At 44.9% G+C, this 21,549-nt stretch overlaps 1 protein-coding gene across 1 annotated transcript in view; it reads right to left on the bottom strand.

The window, feature by feature from the left end:
* Positions 1-21,549, bottom strand: part of POLA1 (DNA polymerase alpha 1, catalytic subunit) — a 463,756-nt gene that overhangs the window by 210,857 nt on the left and 231,350 nt on the right. The window contains 1 exon segment of the mRNA XM_068269965.1: positions 15,242-15,423. Coding sequence (XP_068126066.1) covers positions 15,242-15,423 — 182 coding nt within the window.

Consider the following 21,549-nt stretch of genomic DNA (forward strand, 5'->3'; position numbering starts at 1 on the left):
AGTTAGCGGAAATTGATTTTAATTGTTTTTTCCCACAAAGTGTCATGTTCCGCTAACTTGTGACAAAAAATAAAATCTTCTATGAACTCACCATACTCCTAACGGAATACCTTGGGGTGTCTTCTTTCTAAAATGGGGTCATTTGTGGGGTTCCTATACTGCCCTGGCATTTTAGGGGCCCTAAACCGTGAGGAGTAGTCTGAAAATCAAATTCCGCAAAATGACCTGTGAAATCCTAAAGGTACTCATTGGACTTTGGGCCCTTTAGCGCAGTTAGGGTGCAAAAAAGTGCCACACATGTGGTATTGCCGTACTCGGGAGAAGTAGTATAATGTGTTTTGGGGTGTATTTTTACACATACCCATGCTGGGTGGGAGAAATAACTCTGTAAATGGACAATCGCGTGTAAAAAAATCAAAAGATTGTCATTTACAGAGGTATTTCTCCCACCCAGCATGGGTATGTGTAAAAATACACCCCAAAACACATTATACTACTTCTCCCGAGTACGGCAATACCACATGTGTGGCACTTTTTTGCACCCTAACTGCGGTAAAGGGCCCAAAGTCCAATGAGTACCTTTAGGATTTCACAGGTCATTTTGCGGAATTTGATTTTCAGACTACTCCTCACGGTTTAGGGCCCCTAAAATGCCAGGGCAGTATAGGAACCCCACAAATGACCCCATTTTAGAAAGAAGACACCCCAAGGTATTCCGTTAGGAGTATGGTGAGTTCATAGAAGATTTTATTTTTTGTCACAAGTTAGCGGAACATGACACTTTGTGGGAAAAAACAATTAAAATCAATTTCCGCTAACTTGTGACAAAAAAATAAAATCTTCTATGAACTTCCCATACTCCTAACTGAATACCTTGGGGTGTCTTCTTTCTAAAATGGGGTCATTTGTGGGGTTCCTATACTGCCCTGGCATTTTAGGGGCCCTAAACCGCGAGGAGTAGTCTGGAAATCAAATTCCGCAAAATGACCTGTGAAATCCTAAAGGTACTCATTGGACTTTGGGCCCTTTAGCGCAGTTAGGGTGCAAAAAAGTGCCACACATGTGGTATTGCCGTACTCGGGAGAAGTAGTATAATGTGTTTTGGGGTGTATTTTTACACATACCCATGCTGGGTGGGAGAAATAACTCTGTAAATGGACAATCGTGTGTAAAAAAATCAAAAGATTGTCATTTACAGAGGTATTTCTCCCACCCAGCATGGGTATGTGTAAAAATACACCACAAAACACATTATACTACTTCTCCCGAGTACGGCAATACCACATGTGTGGCACTTTTTTGCACCCTAACTGCGCTAAAGGGCCCAAAGTCCAATGAGTACCTTTAGGATTTCACAGGTCATTTTGCGACATTTGGTTTCAAGACTACTCCTCACGGTTTAGGGCCCCTAGAATGCCAGGGCAGTATAGGAACCCCACAAATGACCCCATTTTAGAAAGAAGACACCCCAAGGTATTCCGTTAGGAGTATGGTGAGTTCATAGAAGATTTTATTTTTTGTCACAAGTTAGCGGAACATGACACTTTGTGGAAAAAAACAATTAAAATCAATTTCTGCTAACTTGTGACAAAAAAATAAAATCTTCTATGAATTCCCCATACTCCTAACTGAATACCTTGGGGTGTCTTCTTTCTAAAATGGGGTCATTTGTGGGGTTCCTATACTGCCCTGGCATTTTAGGGGCCCTAAACCGTGAGGAGTAGTCTGGAAATCAAATTCCGCAAAATGACCTGTGAAATCCTAAAGGTACTCATTGGACTTTGGGCCCTTTAGCGCAGTTAGGGTGCAAAAAAGTGCCACACATGTGGTATCGCCGTACTCGGGAGAAGTAGTACAATGTGTTTTGGGGTGTATTTTTACACATACCCATGCTGGGTGGGAGAAATAACTCTGTAAATGGACAATTGTGTGTAAAAAAATCAAAAGATTGTCATTTACAGAGGTATTTCTCCCACCCAGCATAGGTATGTGTAAAAATACACCCCAAAACACATTATACTACTTCTCCCGAGTACGGCGATACCACATGTGTGGCACTTTTTTGCACCCTAACTGCGCTAAGGGGCCCAGAGTCCAATGAGTACCTTTAGGCTTTACAGGGGTGCTCAAAATTTAGCACCCCGCCCACTTGCCAGGACAGTTAAAAAACCCCACAAATGACCCCATTTTGGAAAGAATACACGCTAAGGTATTCCATGAGGGCCATGGTGAGTTCATAGAAAATTTTATTTTTTGTCACAAGTTAGCGGAAAATGACATTTTGTGAAAAAAAAAACAAAAACACAAAACCACAATTTCTGCTAACTTGTGACAAAAAATAAAACATTCTATGAACTCACCATGCACCTCACGGAATACTTTGGGGTGTCCTCTTTCCAAAATGGCATCATTCGTGGGGTCTGTCCTGGCATTTTAGGGTCTCTGCAATCATTACATGTATGGCCAGTATTAGGAGTTTCTGCTATACTCCTTATATTGGGCATAAGGGTAATGCACTGTGGGCTGAAAGGAAAAATGAACGTCAAACAATCAATCAATGTGGATGCCAAAAAATTTTGAAAAAAAAAAAAGAGGAGGAAGGCGTCTGCCAGGACATAGGAGCTGCCGCCCCAAAAATCCAAACCCACCAGCTCGTATGCCCTGGCAAACCTGATTTATCCATTCACACTGATCGATGTGGATGAACAAATCATTGCCAGAGTTCTTTTTTGATACAAAGTGTTTGCCAAAGCATATGAATCCCCAACACCACTCCTCGGCCCATATGCCTCGGCAAACGTATCTTTTTGACTGCGGAGGAGAAATCTCGTCCTGCAGAGCTACATGCACCGACTTGTGTGTAAGCTGACAGGCGCGCAATGTTCTGTCAGGATGCACCATCAGTGCTGCAGCTGATTGGTCGGTCTGGATAGAAAAAAAGACAAAACAATACAAAAAGGAGGGGAAGGCGTCTGCCAGGACATAGGAGCTGCCGCCCCAAAAATCCAAACCCACCAGCTCGTATGCCCTGGCAAACCTGATTTATCCATTCACACCGATCGATGTGGATGAACAAATCATTGCCAGAGTTCTTTTTTGATACAAAGTGTTTGCCAAAGCATATGAATCCCCAACACCACGCCTCGGCCCATATGCCTCGGCAAACGTATCTTTTTGACTGCGGAGGAGAAATCTCGTCCTGCAGCGCTGCATGCACCGACTTGTGTGTAAGCTGACAGACGCGCAACGTTCTGTCAGGATGCACCATCAGTACTGCAGCTGGTTAGTCGTTCGCTCGGTCCACCTGGAAGGTTATTGGATGGAAAAAGAGAAAAAAACCCCCAAAAAACAAGCAAGCAGCAAAGCAACTACTTCATTAACATTAATAACCTTTGAACTTTTTTAATAAAAAACTTAACATTGCAAACCAAACATTAACTTCTTTGCTTACCTGTTTTTTGTTTTTTTTTAACTTACCTCCCGAGGACAAACCTCTCCTCCCCCATGGAACAATGTGCGAAGTGCAAATCGCACAGAGTTGTGGCGAAATACATTACGCAATTTGTCCCAAGTGAAAGGAGAGGTTTCTGGCAGCCCTGTGTATTAGGGTCTCTGGAAACCCGATGTTTGGTTTCACACTGCATATTGACATATCCGGTGGGTCGAGCCCGCCGCACCGTATCGTCCAAAACAGACCTTCAGGCAATACCACAAGAGTAGCATTCGGCCTAGTAATGAACTGCGTCGCCATAGACTAACATGACTTCCGCGCCGATCGATATTGCCACAGAAGCCACGCAGTAACGTAGGCATGCACTAGCGTTAAGTCAAGCACTTCCGGCGTAGGGGGGGACCGCAAAGTGTGACTTTTGCTAGGCATTTTGCCCTAACGCATCGCAGCAGTGTGAAATAGCACTGAGAGACCCTTGTGTGCCTACCGCTGTGTGTGGAGTTCCCTATTCTCTAATAGTGTACCTGCTCGTGGTACCTCTCAAAACACTCCCCTAGGCATAGGCCAGGCTGGTCAGGACAGGTGGGACAATAAACAGTGGTGTCACGCCTTATTCCAGCCCTGCTGCAGACACGACAGCGTTTTCTTCGGATTCGTTGACCTGGGGTAGTCGGAATTGGATAGGCGTAATGCCTTCCATGTAGCCGGCTAGTTGCATCTTGGGGTTGGGCCACGGCACCTCCTGGATACAGGAGTTCCATCACGATCTGTTTATTAAATTGAATAAACGAGCCAGTTCTCCCAGCCTTACTGTAGAGAACAAAGCTGTTGTAAATTGCCAATTGAATGAGGTAAAAAGACACTTTTTTATACCAGCGTCTTGTTTTTCGGGCAACTAAATAGGGCGCTAACCTCTGGTCATTGAAGTCCACCCCTCCCATGTTAGTATTATACTCGTGGACGACAAGGGGTTTTTCAATGACCTTAGTTCGCCGTTGAATTTCAACTGTCGTGTCTGCGTGAATGGTGGACAGGAAGTAAACCTCCCTCTTGTCCTTCCATTTCACCGCGAGCAGGTCGTCAGCACACAAGGCGGCCCTCTGCCCCCGTTGAAGTTTGGTGGTAATGAGCCGTTGGGGGAAGCCCCGGCGACTAGGCCGTACGGTGCCACAGCATCGGATTTTTTCTATTTTTAAGTGCTGAAAGAGGGCCACACTTGTGTAATAATTGTCCACAAAAAGATGGTACCCCTTCTGGAACAAGGGTGACACCAAGTCCCACACAACCTTTCCACTGCTCCCCAGGTAGTCAGGGCATCCGACCGGCTCCAATTTTGAGTCTTTTCCCTCATAGACCCTAAAATAAGATGTATAGCCTGTGGCCCTTTCACAGAGCTTATACAGTTTCACCCCATACCGGGCGCGCTTGTTTGGGATGTACTGTTTGATGCGAAGGCGCCCGGTAAAGCGTATGAGGGACTCGTCTACGCAGATGTCCTGGTCAGGGGTATAAGCATCTGCAAATCTGGATGACAGGTGGTCTATGAGGGGTCGAATTTTGTGGAGGCGGTCAAAAGCAGGGTGGTCACTTCGATGACAGGTTTCGTTGTCATTGAAGTGCAGGAAGCTCAGGATGTTCTCAAATCGTGTCCTGGACATGGCAGCAGAGTACAGGGGAACATGATGTGCTGGGTCCGTAGACCAATAAGACCGCAACACATTCTGCTTTACTAGTCCCGTGTGAAGGAGAAGGCCCAAAAAAATTTTCATTTCGGAAACTTGGACTGGTTTCCACCGAAAAGGCTGGGCAAGGTACTTTTCTGGATTGGCGGTTATATATTGTGTGGCCTTACGGTTGGTCTCTGCCACAATTAAGTCCAAGAGATCCTGGGTGAAGAACAGATAGAAAAAGTCTAGGGCCGATCCTAGATTATCTGTCTCCACCTGGACTCCAGACTGGGCGGTGAAAGGGGGAAGTACGGGTGCGGCGGAATCAGGGGATTGCCAATTTGGGTTTGCCAGCACCTCTGGTAAATTAGGGGTAGTACGGGCCCGTCTTCTTGGTGGCTGCGACTGGGATCTTACTGCACGTGCCACCGAACCAGTTTCAACTTCCATGCTGGTGCTCGCCACTTCACCAGGGTCTACGGAAGTACTGGTGCTAGGTCCAGGAGATGTTGTGCTGCTGGTGCCTGCCCCACTATGAAATCTCAGACCAGCACGAACACCACTCTGCTGCCCTTGAGGCTGATCCTGCGCCACCTGCGGTCCAACAACATGGGGTGTGGTACGCCTGGCTTTAGCCGGGACCTCAACCTCGTCATCACTATCGGTCAGTGAGCCACTGCTCAATTCAGGTTCAAACTCTGACCCGGAAGATTCGTCGAATGAGGCGTCCCAATCGTCCTCATCCGACTGGGCCATGTACCTGAGAACCTCATCATCGGAATACCCCTTTCTTGCCATGGTGGGCTGCTAAATTTAGGGGGTATTCCTCTGAGACTACGCAGAAAAAAGAGCACCTACCTAGCAAAAGGGAGTATTTGAGAGGTAGAAAGCTGTGCTCACTGAGTTTTGATAAAAAAAATAAATCAAAACTGAGGTTTACAGTGCCACAGCTATTGTACAGTGTTTTTTGCAGTGATCAGAAAAAAAATTCTGTCACTGCGGTGGGGCGGGCTGAACGCAAGTGCAGGCGAACGATCAGGCCTGATCGGGCAAACACTGCGTTTTTTTTTTGTGGATCCTAGTGACCCTAATAGATCTGACTGCGATCAGTAATGATCACTTACAGATACTATATAGTACCAATGTTGATTAGCGACAGTGATGACGCTAATTAGTGACTGTGGTGCAGTGGGCTGAGCACTAACTGACACTTACAAAGGGGCCTAGCTAACTGGCCTAACTGCTAACACTAGTGATACTAAAAAAGTGACAGTTTTCACTGTTTTTAGATCACTTGGATAGTGACAGGGGGGTGGTGGCGAGTGGGGAATCGGAGGCAATCAGAAACAATCACAGGACAATCAAAGGCAATCACAGGGCAATCGCAGGCCAATCACAGGGCACTCAATTCCCGGGACAATCAAAGTCAATCACAGGGCAATCAAACCAATCACGACACAATCAAAGCCGATCACAGGCCAATCAAAGCAAATCACAGGCCAATCACAGGCCAATCACAGGGCAATCAAACCAATCACGACACAATCAAAGCCGATCACAGGCCAATCACAGGGCAATCACAGGGCAATCAAAGCCGATCACGGGACAATCAAAGCCGATCACGGGACAATCAAAGCCGATCACGGGACAATCAAAGACGATCACAGGCCAATCAAAGGGCAATCACGGGACAATCAAAAAAATCACGGGACAATCAAATACAATTACAGCACAATGAAATTGAATGTCAGCACAATGAAATTGAATGTCAGCACAATCAAATACAATTGCAGCACAATCAAATACAATGCACTGGGAAGGTGATTGGGGGGGGGGGGGGCTGAGGGCGATCTAAGGGTGTGGGGGGTTGATTAGGTGCCCGCACGGGGCAGACTGGGTCCTGATCTGGTGGGTGGCAGACACAGGGGGTGACGATAGGAGATCAGTGAGGGATTACAGGGGAGAATAGATGTAAACAATGCACTGGGGAGGTTATCAGGAGGGGGGGGTCTGAGGGCAATCTGAGGGTCTGGGTGGGTGATCAGGTGCCCCCAAGGGACAGTTTAGGGTCTGCGCTGATGGGTGGTGGTGACAAGGGGTGATAGACAGGTGATAGATGGGTGATAGACAGGTGATCAGTGGGTAAGACAGCTATATAGCTGTATACAGCATACAGGGGGGTGGTCTGGGAGGGGGGTCTGGGGGGGATCTGAGGGTAGGGGGGGTGATCAGGGGACCCTAGGAGGCAGTTAGGGACCTAACCTAGGGGATAGCGTCCCTAGATAGTGACAGGGAGTGATTGATGGGTTTTTAGGTGGGTGGTGGGGTGCAGATGCTGGTGTGCTGGGGTGGTCAGGGGGGGTTCTGAGGGCTGGGGTGGGCGATCGGGGGGTCTGTGTGGGGCAAAGTGTGTTTTGCTTTCACCTAGCTAATGGCTGCCGTCCTCTCTGATGGTCGCACGACGAGTGACCATCAGCGGAGGAGGCAGCCAGTATAATACACTTTGTTACAATAACAAAGTGTATTATACTCCTCTGATTGGCCGGATCGCCGCATTTGAAACCCGCCGGCGCTGCTAATTGGCCGGCGGGTTTCCGTGCAGAGTGGGCGGAGCCTATTGCCGGCGGCGATCGCGTCATTGATGACGCGATCGCCGCACAGCCACCGCTGATGCCGCCCCCGCCGATGGGCGTATTGCGGTCGTTTGGGCCCGGACTTTGCCGCCGCCCATCGGCTGGGGGCGGTCGTTAAGTGGTTAAAGCCCATTTATAGTTCCTAGACCCTGGCAGTTGAATATCATAATTTAATTGGGCTTTCTGTGCGTACTTATTTTACACCAATGCTTTTAAAAAATGCATACAGCATTTGTTTATCCAGGTGTCTTGAAGGCCTAGTGTAGACAACTGGATAACCTGCGTTTGCATGACTTTGGCAATGTTTCTAGACGGTGAATACTTCATTTGCTTTGACACCAATGGACATAATGCCCTAATTTGCCTCATGTACTGGCAAACTGCCATGAACAGTCATTTGACACCAGGGCAATTAAGTAGCATTCAAATGTAGCATTTACGGGCTTGATTAACATTTGTGTTAAACCAGAGCTAAAGCTAAATCTACAAATTTTTTTCTTTAGGAGAAAACCACACTGGTTGCATTATTTCAAGTCTAGTCCACCGGCAGAACAAGTTATGGTATTAAAGAGAAACCGTCCAAGGATTGAACTTCCTTTCCCATGAGAAATCTTTTCCTTTTCTCAAATGAATCATCAGGGGGCTCTGTATGGCTGATATTGTGGCAAATCCCCTCCCACAGTGTAATGTCAGGACCATGGTGCTGACATCACACTGTGGGAGCCTTGTTTCATTGTGGGGAAAAGAAGTCTTTTTGCAACTGCCAAAAAAGCAAACAGCAGCTACTTTCACTGACATCACCTTCAAGCAGTAAAAATATCACCATATGATAAATGTCAGAATGTAAATCAGGGAGAGGTAAGATTTTTACAATGGGCAAACACTGACTAAATCATTTATAAATAATTATTGTAAAAAATAAGCACTTTTGTTCATTATGTTACTTTCACTGGAGTTCCTCTTTAACTACTTTAAGATCGATCCCTGCCATCTCACAGAACGGAGTTCCGTGATTAGCCTGCTAGCCGCCAATCGCGGCTAGCAGGCTGCTTGTAAACGAAAGCGGAAAGAAATCCCCTTTGTTTACATGCGTACAGCGCTGTACGAGATCGGTGATCCCCGGCCTCTAATTGGCCGGGGGTCGCCGTCCTCTCATAGGCTGATGCCTATGAGAGACAGAGAACAGGACGGATCGCCATCCTGTTCAATTCTTAGGCGGAGGGGAGGCAGGAAGGAGAGGGAGGGGGACGGCAATGAGAGCCTCTATGAGGCTAAGGGGGAAAAAAGTGACAGCGGCGATCGGACCCCTCCGGCAGCATGTCCCCTTAGAGACAAAAATAGGAGGTGAGTCCGATCTCCATACTTCTTAGCTGGGCTGTGCAGGAGGCTGAAAATGCTTGCACAGCCCACTACAGCAGAAAAAGAGCCTGGTCTTTAGCTCTCTTTCTCCTCTTTCCAATGATATATAAACCGCCGCCCTACGCCTTTTAGTTTTCGCTATTTTCGCGATTGAAATTGCCGCGGCTGCAATTTCAATCGCGAAAATAGAGAAAACGAAAAGGCGTAGGGTGACGCTTTAGGTGTCGCCAGAAAGAGGAGAAAGAGAGCTTTAAAATGATATACAACTTTCCATAGTTACTTGTATTACACAGGACGACACTTTCCCCAGTGTCAGCAGCTCCATTCAGCAGAATAGAGCTGCTGACTTTAGGAAAAAGTCGCTCTGTGTAATACAATGTAACTATGGAAAGATGGATGTCATTTTAAAGCTCTCTTTCACCTCTTTCTGGCAACACCTAAATCGTCGCCCTACGCCTTTTAGTTTTCTCTATTTTCGCGATCAAAATCGCGGCCGCGGCAATTTCAATCGCAAAAATATCGAAAACTAAAAGGCGTAGGGTGGCGGTTTATATATCATTGGAAAGAGGAGAAAGAGAGCTTTAAAATGATATGCATCTTTCCATAGTTTCTGCACTGCTCGGAGTCCCTTTAACACTGCGGTCATCAAGTGGTTAAAGTGGACCCAAATTAAAAAAACAAGATACAAGAAATAAAATCTATTTTCTAAATTATAATAATAAATAGCAGCCTTTTTTCAGCTGCATGATGGCAAATATAAAATATTTTACATTTATTGGAGGAACCCCTCCCTTCCTTTCATATTGCCGGGACAGGATCCGGCAGACTGGTGGAGGAGACAAACAAAACACAGGCTGCTACTGATGATGTAACAGGGGAGGTAATCTCAGCTTGTGTGAGATTTCACATAGACGACGCCCCTGTGAGGGAGGGTAGCTGCTGACAAACACACCCATGATCTAAAACCTCCTACTAAGCTCAGAAATAATGGCTGCCATCTGTATAATCCTAGTTATGAAAAGAGAAGGGTGAAAAAGCATGCACTGAAATGCTCATATGCTTGATAAGCATTTATCTCAGTATGTGTCAGAGTGGTGCAAATAAATATTTTGAATTAAACATTTTTTTTGGTTTGGGCCGGTTTAAGCTCCACTGCAGCCATTCTGCACCCCAGAACTGGGCCCCTTAAAGAGACTCCGTAACAAAAATTGCATCCTGTTTTTTATCATCCTACAAGTTCCAAAAGCTATTCTAATGTGTTCTGGCTTACTGCAGCACGTTCTACTATCACCATCTCTGCAATAAATCAACTTATCTCTCTCTTGTCAGACTTGTCAGGCCTGTGTCTGGAAGGCTGCCAAGTTCTTCAGTGTTGTGGTTCTGCTATGAACTCCCCCATCCAGGCCCCTCTCTGCACACTGCCTGTGTGTTATTTAGATTAGTGCAGCTTCTCTCTGTTCTATTATCTTTTACAAGCTGGATAAATCCTCCTCTGAGCTGGCTGGGCTTTCACATACTGAGGAATTACATACAGGCACAGCTGTCTGCACTCTGCAGGAAGAAATAGCCTGACACTTCAGTGGAAGATAGCTGCAGGGGGAAAGAAACACACAAATGATCTCTTGAGATTCAAAAGGATGGCTGAATACAGCCTGCTTGTGTATGAATGTATTTTCTATGTGTGGACATACTGTACATCAACCTACTTCCTGTTTTGGTGGCCATTTTGTTTGTTAATAAACAAACTTTTTAAAACTGTTTTTAACCACTTTTAATGCGGCGAGGAGCGGCGAAATTGTGACAGAGGGTAATAGGAGATGTCCCCTAACGCACTGGTATGTTTACTTTTGTGCGATTTTAACAATACAGATTCTCTTTAAGCCCCATGCCCCCCCCACCCATAACTGCGGGGGTCACAGGGGCTATTGTTACGCCCCTGTAATGCGCACTAAAGAAGTACCGCACTACATGTACTGTGTTGTAACACCTGAATCCATTGCATGGCAACAAATCTGATGAGGTGTGAACTGTTCATAGACTAGAACGGGAACCTGGACCGAGTACATTTATTTAAAATAAACCCATGATGAACCTGCAAATACATATTACATACTTCCCTCGCTATCAGTTCCTCTCAGAAGCTCACCATTTTCTTCTAACAATGATTCCTTTCAGTTCTGACTACATCTAGTCGGAAATGGAAGTCTTACGCTTAAGGTATCCATTAACAGAACAATTTCAAGGCCGATAGATCGGTTTTGATCACCACATAATCGACTGAAATGATTGGTCGTACCCATTAACGGCCAAATTCCTGCTAACCAATCCGATTGCATTAATGTGATCCGATTGGTTAGTGGGAATGCGGCCATTGATGGGCAGAACCCACACAGACCCCCGTTCTTTCGTGTCACCCTCTCTCCCCTTGTGTATCATACTAGATTGTGCACTCTACCTAGAATCATGTGAACTGATTGGGATTACCACGCTAGTGTATGATCTGGCACTGTATTATTACCTTTATTGTGTTGTGTATCTTATTGCTTAATACCTGTATTGTGTTGTTGGTCACCCCTGTTATTGTCTGTAATCTTATGTATTGTACAGCACTGTGTAATATGTTGGCGCTATATGAATCCAATAAATAATAATAATAATAATAATGTTCCTGTAGTGATGTACTTCCTGTAAAAATAGTTTTAAAAGACCTATGCTGCTTACTGGAGCAAGATTCTGCACTGACAATACATGGACTGATATGCTGCTGTGGGCAATAAAGGTAATTCATCCTCTCTGATATTTTCAGACAGAAGGCAGTGTAGTTCTTTTCTTTATTTGTAAACTTTTGGTGCAGGTGACCATAATGAAATTCTCACAAGGGGGGGTAAAAAGCAAATTAATCCTCAAATTGCCGATTTTCAGATCAAGCTTGCCTGTAAGTGTTCACCTTTCCCTGTTAACATCTATTCACCTAACCCCCCATTACAGAGAAATTCCAGGTGGAAAAGATTTCAGAGCTTGACATCCGGCTCTTCTGTAGCAAGCCCATCTGCAAATCGTCAAGTCTCTGTGCAATTAGCTTTCTTATTTACAGCTGCAATGAAGCAAAAGTCAAGGATTTAGCATGGAAATGCTGATCCGTGTCTGCTTCTCCTATCACTTGCTACCAATGACTGTTTTCTTTTGATTTATAAAAAATGCTAAACATCTGCTGTTTGTCCAAATTAGCTTAAGATAATTACTTTTAATTTAGATAAAAGAATCCATGTTCTCTAATTTCCAAGGTTTTTTTCTCTTCCTCTTTGCTATTTCACGGTCTATTACCATGCCAAAACTAGTGTGCGGCTGACAGTGGGGAGAAGCTGTCAAGCTGGCCCAGTTCTGTTTAGAGATCCAAGGTCGATGATGCATCTTTTGGCATCACTTCATGGCAGGAATGCACCAAGGGACTTTCATGTCTGAAGTGGAAAGCCATAAGAAGAGATAAAATAACTTGATTCATTATTACATGATAGGGCTGTGGGATGAGCAACAGATAAGCGAAGACTGTTTAGACATGCACCTAAATTCAATGAGTGCAGCCTGGTTCAAAATCAGAAACTCAGGCTCTGATATTTGAAGAAAACCTGAGGTGGCGAAAATAAAATTAGATACTTACACTATAAGAGGAAAGCCTCTGGATCTACCAGAGGCTTCCCACGTCTTCCTTGACCACCAGGGCCGGATTTAGGCCATTGTGGTCAAGGCATGCTAAACTGTTAGAGCATTTGCAAGTTTGCAAATGCTGCAATGCAGGGAGATCAAGCTAGCGCCTGACCGTGGTTCTCTGCTACTAGCTGCATGTGAAGCAGCCACCTTGCTCTCTGTGCACGTTTGCATTGTGGCCGGCAGCTATGGACTTGGGCAGCATTGGAGATGGAAAGGAAGTGGAAGCTTCTGCACTGGAGACGAGCAGAGAAATGAGTGACACTGATGGCTCCTGCGGTGTGAAGGTGAACTGGCTACCTATACTGAAGGTGGGAGGAGGGATTAAGGGAGTCATCTGGCTACCTATACTGGAGGGAAAGGGGGAATGGGTAATCTGGCCACCTATACTAGAGGGAACGGGGGGGGGGGGGGTTCATCTGGCTACCTGTACTGGGGGGTCATCAGGCTACCTATACTAGAGGGAAAGGGGGGGAGGGGATATCTGGCTACCTATACTGAAGGGGGGGGGGGGCAGCAGCTGGTGACAGTGGCCTTGGGCAGCAAAGAGTACAAATCTGGCCCTGTTGTCCACACCACAGCTGGTTAGGACCCTCTTTTAGTTCACTGCCGGCACAGCTGCGCCTTAGCAAATACAGCTATGTCTGCGCAGCAGCACGGATCCGTTTATGGACAAACAGCTTCAGCGTACTCACACAGGCGCAGTACAGCTGTGCTTGTACACTGCAGGGAGCGCAGCCAAAAAAAACAGATCTGACTTTTCAGATATGTTCAGAGGGTCTGTGAGCAGAAATGGTGGGGTTGGGGACGACAAGAAGCCTTAAGTATCTAACTTTTTTCCTGACACTTTGGGTTAACTTAAAGTGAACCAGAGACGAAGCACCCTCATGTATTTTACCATACAGATCAGTGGGAACATTAGAGAAAAAAACCTACCCCGCTCTCTGTTTCATTCTTCATTGCTCAGCTTGCTTATTATCAGCCCTGATAAAATCCCCGACTGAGCATTCAGTCTGGCTTTGCTCAGGTATCATTATAGCTGAGTCTGTCTTCTCTGATGTCTTTTCAAGCCCAAGCCTGCACACTTCTGTCTCTACTATGATTCAGCTATAATGATTCCTGAGCAAAGCAAGACTGAATGCTCAGTTGGGGATTTTATCAGGGCTGCTAGCAAGCAAGCTGAGCAGTGAAGGGTGAAGCAGAGAGCAGGGTAGGTATTTTCTCTGATGTTCCCACTGATATATATGGTAAAATATATGAGGGTGCTTCGACTCTGGTTCACTTTAAACGTAAACTTTACAAGTCGTCTGTATAGGAAACTTGACATTTTTCTTGACATTTTTTGCAGGGCTTCCCAAACATACGTATAAGTACAACCCCGGGCAGCTGGGCCCAGGGTAAGTCGAATGACGGCTGAAATTACCTGCTGTGTAAAATACTAGCAAAATCGGGGAGGCGGACTATAGCATTGCAGCTATAGCCGGCTAATAGCAGGCCCTATGTGGCCATGCCCAAATGCGGAGATGACCTAATTCGCTTCCCAACTCTGTCCTCAAGTATCACCAACAGTGCATGTTTTTCAGAAAACAAAAAACATTCACAGGTGAGGCAATTAGAGCTGATTAACTGCCTTCGGACCGCATCTGGCTTCCCCTCCGTCTTGCCATGTAACCCTAACTTAGCTGCAAATCGGACCGGTTGGAATTTGGCACATGCGTAGTCCATTCCATTCCCCCACGTGCGTCATGCTCCCGCATTGGTTGTACAGCAGCTGTGGCCAAGGGCATCCTGGGCATGCACAGTTTGGGAACAATCAGAACTGCCCTTGCCCAGGATGCTCTTAGAGATGACTGCTGTACACAGTTGTGCGGGACTGTATAAAAAGAGCGCACACGGAGTTCTAAATAAAGGGTAAAGTGACAAGACAGAAAGGAGGCTGGACACAATAAGGGGCCTATAGGTGTCTGGAGAGCCCATAGGTCATCGAGGCAAATATACATCCCTCTCTCAGGTTTACTTTAAGAGTGAATGATTAGGACTCGTACCTCAGACAGAAGCATTTTTCAGAGATGGATATTAAAACTAGAAGAAGCCCCTTAAAGTAAATTACTATATATTTAGATATGCACTGTGCAATACAGACCCTCTCTTTTAATGAAAGAAGCATCAGGTCTACTTTACAGTGATCATCATGGTCTACTAGTGGCAGCTGTTCTTCTGGCTTATATGTCATTGTCCATAAGCAGACTTGGCCATTAAAACTGTATCCTATCTGATGCTCAAACACTGCTTTAGCAGCAAAGGAAAGGTAAAAACGACCAGCTTATGATTGACAACACAGCCAATCAGATAAGCAACATTCACAACCACAAGTATGTTATCCACAATCAGAAACTTAAGAATATAAGAGAAGTAAAATTACTAACCGAGCCATCAAAGACATTGTCATATATGTTTTCCATTCTACATTTGGGGCAGCAGAACTTGAATCGCTCACAATCTCTGTATTTCTCTTCATCAGTTATCTGAGCAGGACCTCCCAACAGAGCTTCTGTCTCCTCATCTTTCTGGTAGTGGTGTTGAGCCCGGAACTGTGAAGGATCAAGCCCTAAAAGGGTGGAGAATTACTTACAATAGGATAGGAACATTATGGAAGAACTGAAAAACAATACACACTGTGATAACCACCAGTGCATAATATTTTTGTTCTTATACTGGTTAACCATTGAAATGAAAAAGCTCACCTTCAACTGCCTTTTGAAAAGAAAAAGTACTTGTAAATTAGTTCAATTGTACTTAAAGGGTCACTATGGCTAATTTCTTAATTTTAAGTCCCTTTAACAATAACATTTGTATGTGTAGCATTGTTAATGTCATATATTGTGACTGATTAAAAGGATTTTTTACACTGCAAGTACACATACAGCTAATGAGTCACGGCGGACAGATTTACCTTGCTGTCGCCGATTCAGCATAAGCCATTGTGTAACAGGAGGCATCTGTAACTACTCTTTGTGTTGCTGATTTATTCCCCTCCTCTGGTCCGATCAGATAGGTTTATTCTAACTTGTAACAGCACAATCGTTAGCTCTGTGCAGGCTGCAGCCGCTGTACGGCACTGCACGGCTATATCGTTCCACGCTGCTTGCTAAGGACCCCTGATTCGAAGCTGGCACAGCGACGGACACCTATTGTTGTCCGTTGCTGTGGTAACCAGCATTCAGCTTTTCGATTGCGCAAAACAGCGGAGTCAGCTAGCATACACAAGCGCTATTGCTGTGTCCTGCTTTGTGTCTCTTAGGGAGATCGTTTTTGATGGACACCAAGTAGTTTTCAGAAAGGAGATAATTATAAATATAATTTTGCACATAAGCAGGACACAGCAATAGCGCTTGTGTCTGCTAGCTGACTCCGGCACTGTTTTGCGCACTTGAAAAGCCAAATGCTGGTTACCACAGCAATAGACAACAATAGGTGTCCGTCGCTGTGCCAGCATCAAATCAGGGGTCCTTAGCAAGCAGCGTGGAACGATAGAGCCGTGCAGTGCCTTCTTGTGCTGTATGGCAGCTGCACCCTGCACAGAGCTAACTATTGTGCCATTACAAGTTGGAATAAACCTATCTGATCGGACCAGAGGGGGGGGGGGGGGGAATAAATCCGCAATACAAAGAGCAGTTTCAGTTGCCTCCTGTTACACAATGGTTTATGCTGAATCGGCGCCAGCAAGGTAAATCTGGCCGATGTGACTCATTAGCTGTATATGTGCACTTGCAGTGTAAAAAATCCTTTTAATCAGTTACAATACATGACATTAACAATGCTACACATACAAATGTTTATGTTAACCTCCCTGGCGGTCAATTGTTCCCCCCTCCCTGCAGCCTCCCTCCCACCCCTCCGAACGCTGCCGGCGATCAAGCCCATCTGGAAATCCCGTTCTAAACGGGAATTCTTTCGGGGCTTCCCCCGTCGCCATGGCGACGAACGGAGTGACGTCATTGACGTCACAGGTAGTCCCGATCCACCCCATAGCATAGCAAGGGGTATGCAGGGGGGCGCCGTGTATCGCGGCGGGTAGCAGCGCATCGGCGCTGCTAGACCTGAACACGCAGCAAGCAAAGTGCTTGCTGCCTGTTATAAAAAAAAAAATATGAAAATCGGCCCAGCAGGGCCTGAGAAATCCTCTGCGGCGGCTTACCCCGAGCTCAGCTCGGGGTTACCGCCAAGGAGGTTAAAGGGACTTAAAATGAAAAGATTAGCCATAGTGCCCCTTTAAGTGTGTTTAAAATATTATGACGACAACATTTTATAGTGCCAGTATGTCATTTACAGCAGTATAGTATACTGATAATTTTATGGACAGTAAAATAGCTACTGATTCAAACGGTCTGTTTGAAAACCTGCTTGTTAAATGTTTCCACGAATTCAAAAGCATTGTCCCCCTTCTCTCGTTGAAAATTGCCTCTCTCCACTCATATCCCTGTGAAGGTTTTGTATGTATGAAGTATCAGCTAAAAATAACACATTTACTAACATAAACAATAACAGTAAAATGCCAGTGCCTTAACCGATTTAGCACCACTGTACTGTGTATTTACGCATGTAGATACACGTATCGCACTGTTTACAGTGATGCAAGCTCCTAAGAGCCCACTGCACCCCGCGGCAGAGTACTGATCGATAAATAGGAACATGTGTTTCAATTCACAGATCACAAAGCCAGTAGTGAATAATCATCTGGCATCAATGAGATGCCGATGGTCATTCACAGTTCTTTACTGCTTCCTGTGTACGGTGTGCTGTTCAGTATACATGATAGTATGGGGACATCTGGTGGCCAAAAATAAAAATACACCTACTAATGGCTCGGCCCGACCCCACTGAACGGGTCGCATAGGCTTCCACTACTAAGATGGCCGCCGCCTTGAGCCGCGGCTGCGCAGTACGCTTTGCCCTTAGTGCGACTGCGCAGCCTTCAGCCCGCCTCCCGCAGCGTACGGACATACGCTTGGGCAGCATTACGGAATGCGTTCAGTGGGGTCGGGCCGAGCCAGGGGGGAAAGAGAAAGGCAGCAATGACGGCGGTACGGTGCGGAGGACGCGCTGGACGTCCTCCGTGGATTCAGATATATAAAAGGTATTGTGTAATTTTCATCTTTTTGGCCTCGGAAGTCCTTTAAATAAAAAAATACCCAATTTTAACCTCTTATTTCTCCCTCCAATCATATAACTATAGTTGTTTTTTTTTTTAAAAAAGTGACAGCTTGAAAAAAAAAATTCATATATAGTTACCTTAGGGACTCAGCTTTTTAATATGTATGTCATTAGGGTATATCAATATTACTTTTGCAAATTAGGGCTTGTAATTGTTGATCAAATATAAAGAAACGCAAATGGAATAAATACACTTTCCAAATAAAATATTGTTGCGGTACATTGTACTAGGGACACAATTTAAACATTGTAATAACCATGACAAAGGAGCAAATAAAACTTGTTAAAACTATAATGGCTGAAAACTGAGAATTTTTTTCTTCTTGTTACTCCCTTTAAAATGCAGCTAAAATAAAATAATTGTTAGCAATAAGTACTACCCAAAGAACGCCTAATTTATGGCAAAAAAAACAATGTATAGATCATTTCAGTGTCATAAGTGGAGATATTAGAAGTTATTGGCGAATGAATTGGAGGAGCGTGAAATGTGAAAATTGCTCTGGCTTTTAAGGAGAAATAACCTGTGGTGGCGAAGTGATAAAATAACAGTAAAAACAAAAGTATACTCTGCATTATTCATCACAACATTTCAAGAAATTGTAACCACACCAGCTTTTCAATAACCTCCCTGGTACTTTTAAACGTCCGCTTCCCCTTCTGATTTGGCACTGGCTACATTGGATTGCAAACAAATCAGCCAATCAAGAAACAGCAGTCTTGGCCTATTTCTAAAAGCTGCACCACAGCAAATGTTGCCAGGCCTTGCAATTACTGAACTGCAGTAGCAGGCTAGCAGTGCTACATAACACTGATAGGTAGGGACTTTCTAACCCTTACACTAAAGTACTGGGCTTGAATTAGGGATGTGATTTCCTACGGGAATTCACAAAGGAAAATCACAGCTATTTAAACCGTGTAAAAGCGATCATTTAAGTCTACAGTAGTCCATTTTGTAGCATGGTACGCGGAGTATGTGACAATCATTAAGGGCTTTACTCTGTCTCTGTCAGAGGCCAATGAGAAGCAATATCCACTTGTTTAATTGAGGATTTCTACAAGAGTATTGAATAGCTAATGTTTCTCTAGTACGTAATATAGCTTGTGCAGTGTATTGACAGCAAGCATTATACAACCTGAAAGCTTAATAATGGTTCAAGTATGAAGGCTAAGCTGGAGCAACACTAGGGCTAAAAATAGCATTACATGCAACTAAGAATATTAATTTCAATTAAGCATTTTCTCCCATAAGCTGGCTATGTGGTTATGGCTCGTGTGTCAATAGTACTTGAAGAAAAAAAATCTGCATGCGGGGGAAAACATTAAAGGGTATATTAAACAAGTGATTTGCGGTTTGCTTTCTTTCTCTGGCCATATATTTAAATAAAACCACCAATTTATACCGCTTTACATATTTTTATTTCATACAGCTAACAGGCGAGAAGCTGACTTTCAGTATTTGCTGTTGAAATTATTGGGAATTGTGGATAAAGTGTACCAAATGTATGTAACGGCTTTGACATGTTGAGTACCATTGCATCCCTCTGCACAGTACTGGTGCAACAAGTCCACTTAACTGGATAAGGTCCTTGGGAAAAGCTATGAGATATGTACGATGCATAGCACCCAACATGAAACTGATGCCACAAGATTCACTGCATGGCTCAATTCAAAAACCTCACTGCTGCCCACCTCACAGCACTGGAATTAGAAGTCACTTTGACCAGTTAAAGTCTGTTTCTGTCTTAACTGTTGTTGCTCGTCTGTAATCAAGGTTTGCAGAATACCCAACAGATTTTGGGTGTCCAAAAAAGTAGATCAATTGCAGTCAGTAGGTTAAGAACCCTTCAAAATGTAGTGTCTATCTGATATGGTACATTTTTATTAGTTATTTCCAGGGACGGAGAAGGGATGCACATTGCATGCATGTTCCTTGTGACAGCATCACAGGTATAATGTAGATGGTTTTCTTCAGGAATAAATTGTATGAACCCATTTATATGCCTCTGAAGAAGCTGCTCCTTGCCGTGAAACACGCCAGGGAGCAGGGCCGGCCTTAGGTTTCACAGCGCCCTGAGCGAAACCTGATTTTTGTGCCCCCACCCTTCATTCTTTTCCCATGTGCATATACACGCACGCACGCACGTATACACACATACACAGGCCCATATGCAAGTCCCCTTTTCTCCTGAGATATCTCCTAGGACAGTGGTTCCCAACCTTTTTGATGTCGTGACACATCATGCCAAATGCTCAGATCTCCGTGACCCGCCATGTATGTATAATAGAAAAATACTATTAATAACCACGAATGGATGGAAAGAGTGCATTATCATGAATACCCTTAAAAATGAAGGTTAAAACCTTTCAGGAATATTAATAAAAACAATCAGTGGGACAGTTAGCCGCCTCCTCCCCCATTTAGAATGATAGCACAGCCTGATAATTTGCACCACGCGTTATAGCTGCAGTGCGCCCCCCCCCCCCTCCAAAATGCCCTCAGACTCAGTATAGGTAGGTAGCCAGGTATAGGTGCCCCCAGTATAGGATCTCATGTATAGGTGCCCTCAATATAGGTTGCCAAGCATAGGTGCCCCCAGTATAGGAAGTCAGTTGAAGGTCTCCATCCCCCCATAGGTAGCCAAGCGTAGATGCCTCCAGTATAGGTAGCCAGGTGTTGGTGCCCTCAGTAAAGGTAGCCAGCTATAGGTGCCTCCAGTATAGGAAATCAGGTGTAGGTGCCCTCAGTATAGGCAACCAGCTATAGGCGCCCCCTTGGAAGCTGGCGCCCTAAGCGACCGCTCTGGTCGCTCATATCAAAGGCCGGCTATGTCAGGGAGTCATTTAACTTTGCATATGGAGCTACATGCTACTCTTCATGGTGTATGAAACCAGAAAAAATTTGTGAAACAATACATTACAGGGAGTGCAGAATTATTAGGCAAATGAGTATTTTGACCACATCATCCTCTTTATGCATGTTGTCCTACTCCAAGCTGTATAGGCTCGAAAGCCTACTGCCAATTAAGCATATTAGGTGATGTGCATCTCTGTAATGAGAAGGGGTGTGGTCTAATGACATCAACACCCTATATCAGGTGTGCATAATTATTAGGCAACTTCCTTTCCTTTGGCAAAATGGGTCAAAAGAAGGACTTGACAGGCTCAGAAAAGTCAAAAATAGTGAGATATCTTGCAGAGGGATGCAGCACTCTTAAAATTGCAAAGCTTCTGAAGCGTGATCATCGAACAATCAAGCGTTTCTTTCAAAATAGTCAACAGGGTCGCAAAAAGCGTGTGGAAAAACCAAGGCGCAAAATAACTGCCCATGAACTGAGAAAAGTCAAGCGTGCAGCTGCCAAGATGCCACTTGCCACCAGTTTGGCTATATTTCAGAGCTGCAACATCAGTGGAGTGCCCAAAAGCACAAGGTGTGCAATACTCAGAGACATGGCCAAGGTAAGAAAGGCTGAAAGACGACCACCACTGAACAAGACACACAAGCTGAAATGTCAAGACTGGG

The sequence above is a fragment of the Hyperolius riggenbachi genome, chromosome 2 (genome assembly GCF_040937935.1).
Source record: "Hyperolius riggenbachi isolate aHypRig1 chromosome 2, aHypRig1.pri, whole genome shotgun sequence".
NCBI lineage: Eukaryota > Metazoa > Chordata > Amphibia > Anura > Hyperoliidae > Hyperolius > Hyperolius riggenbachi.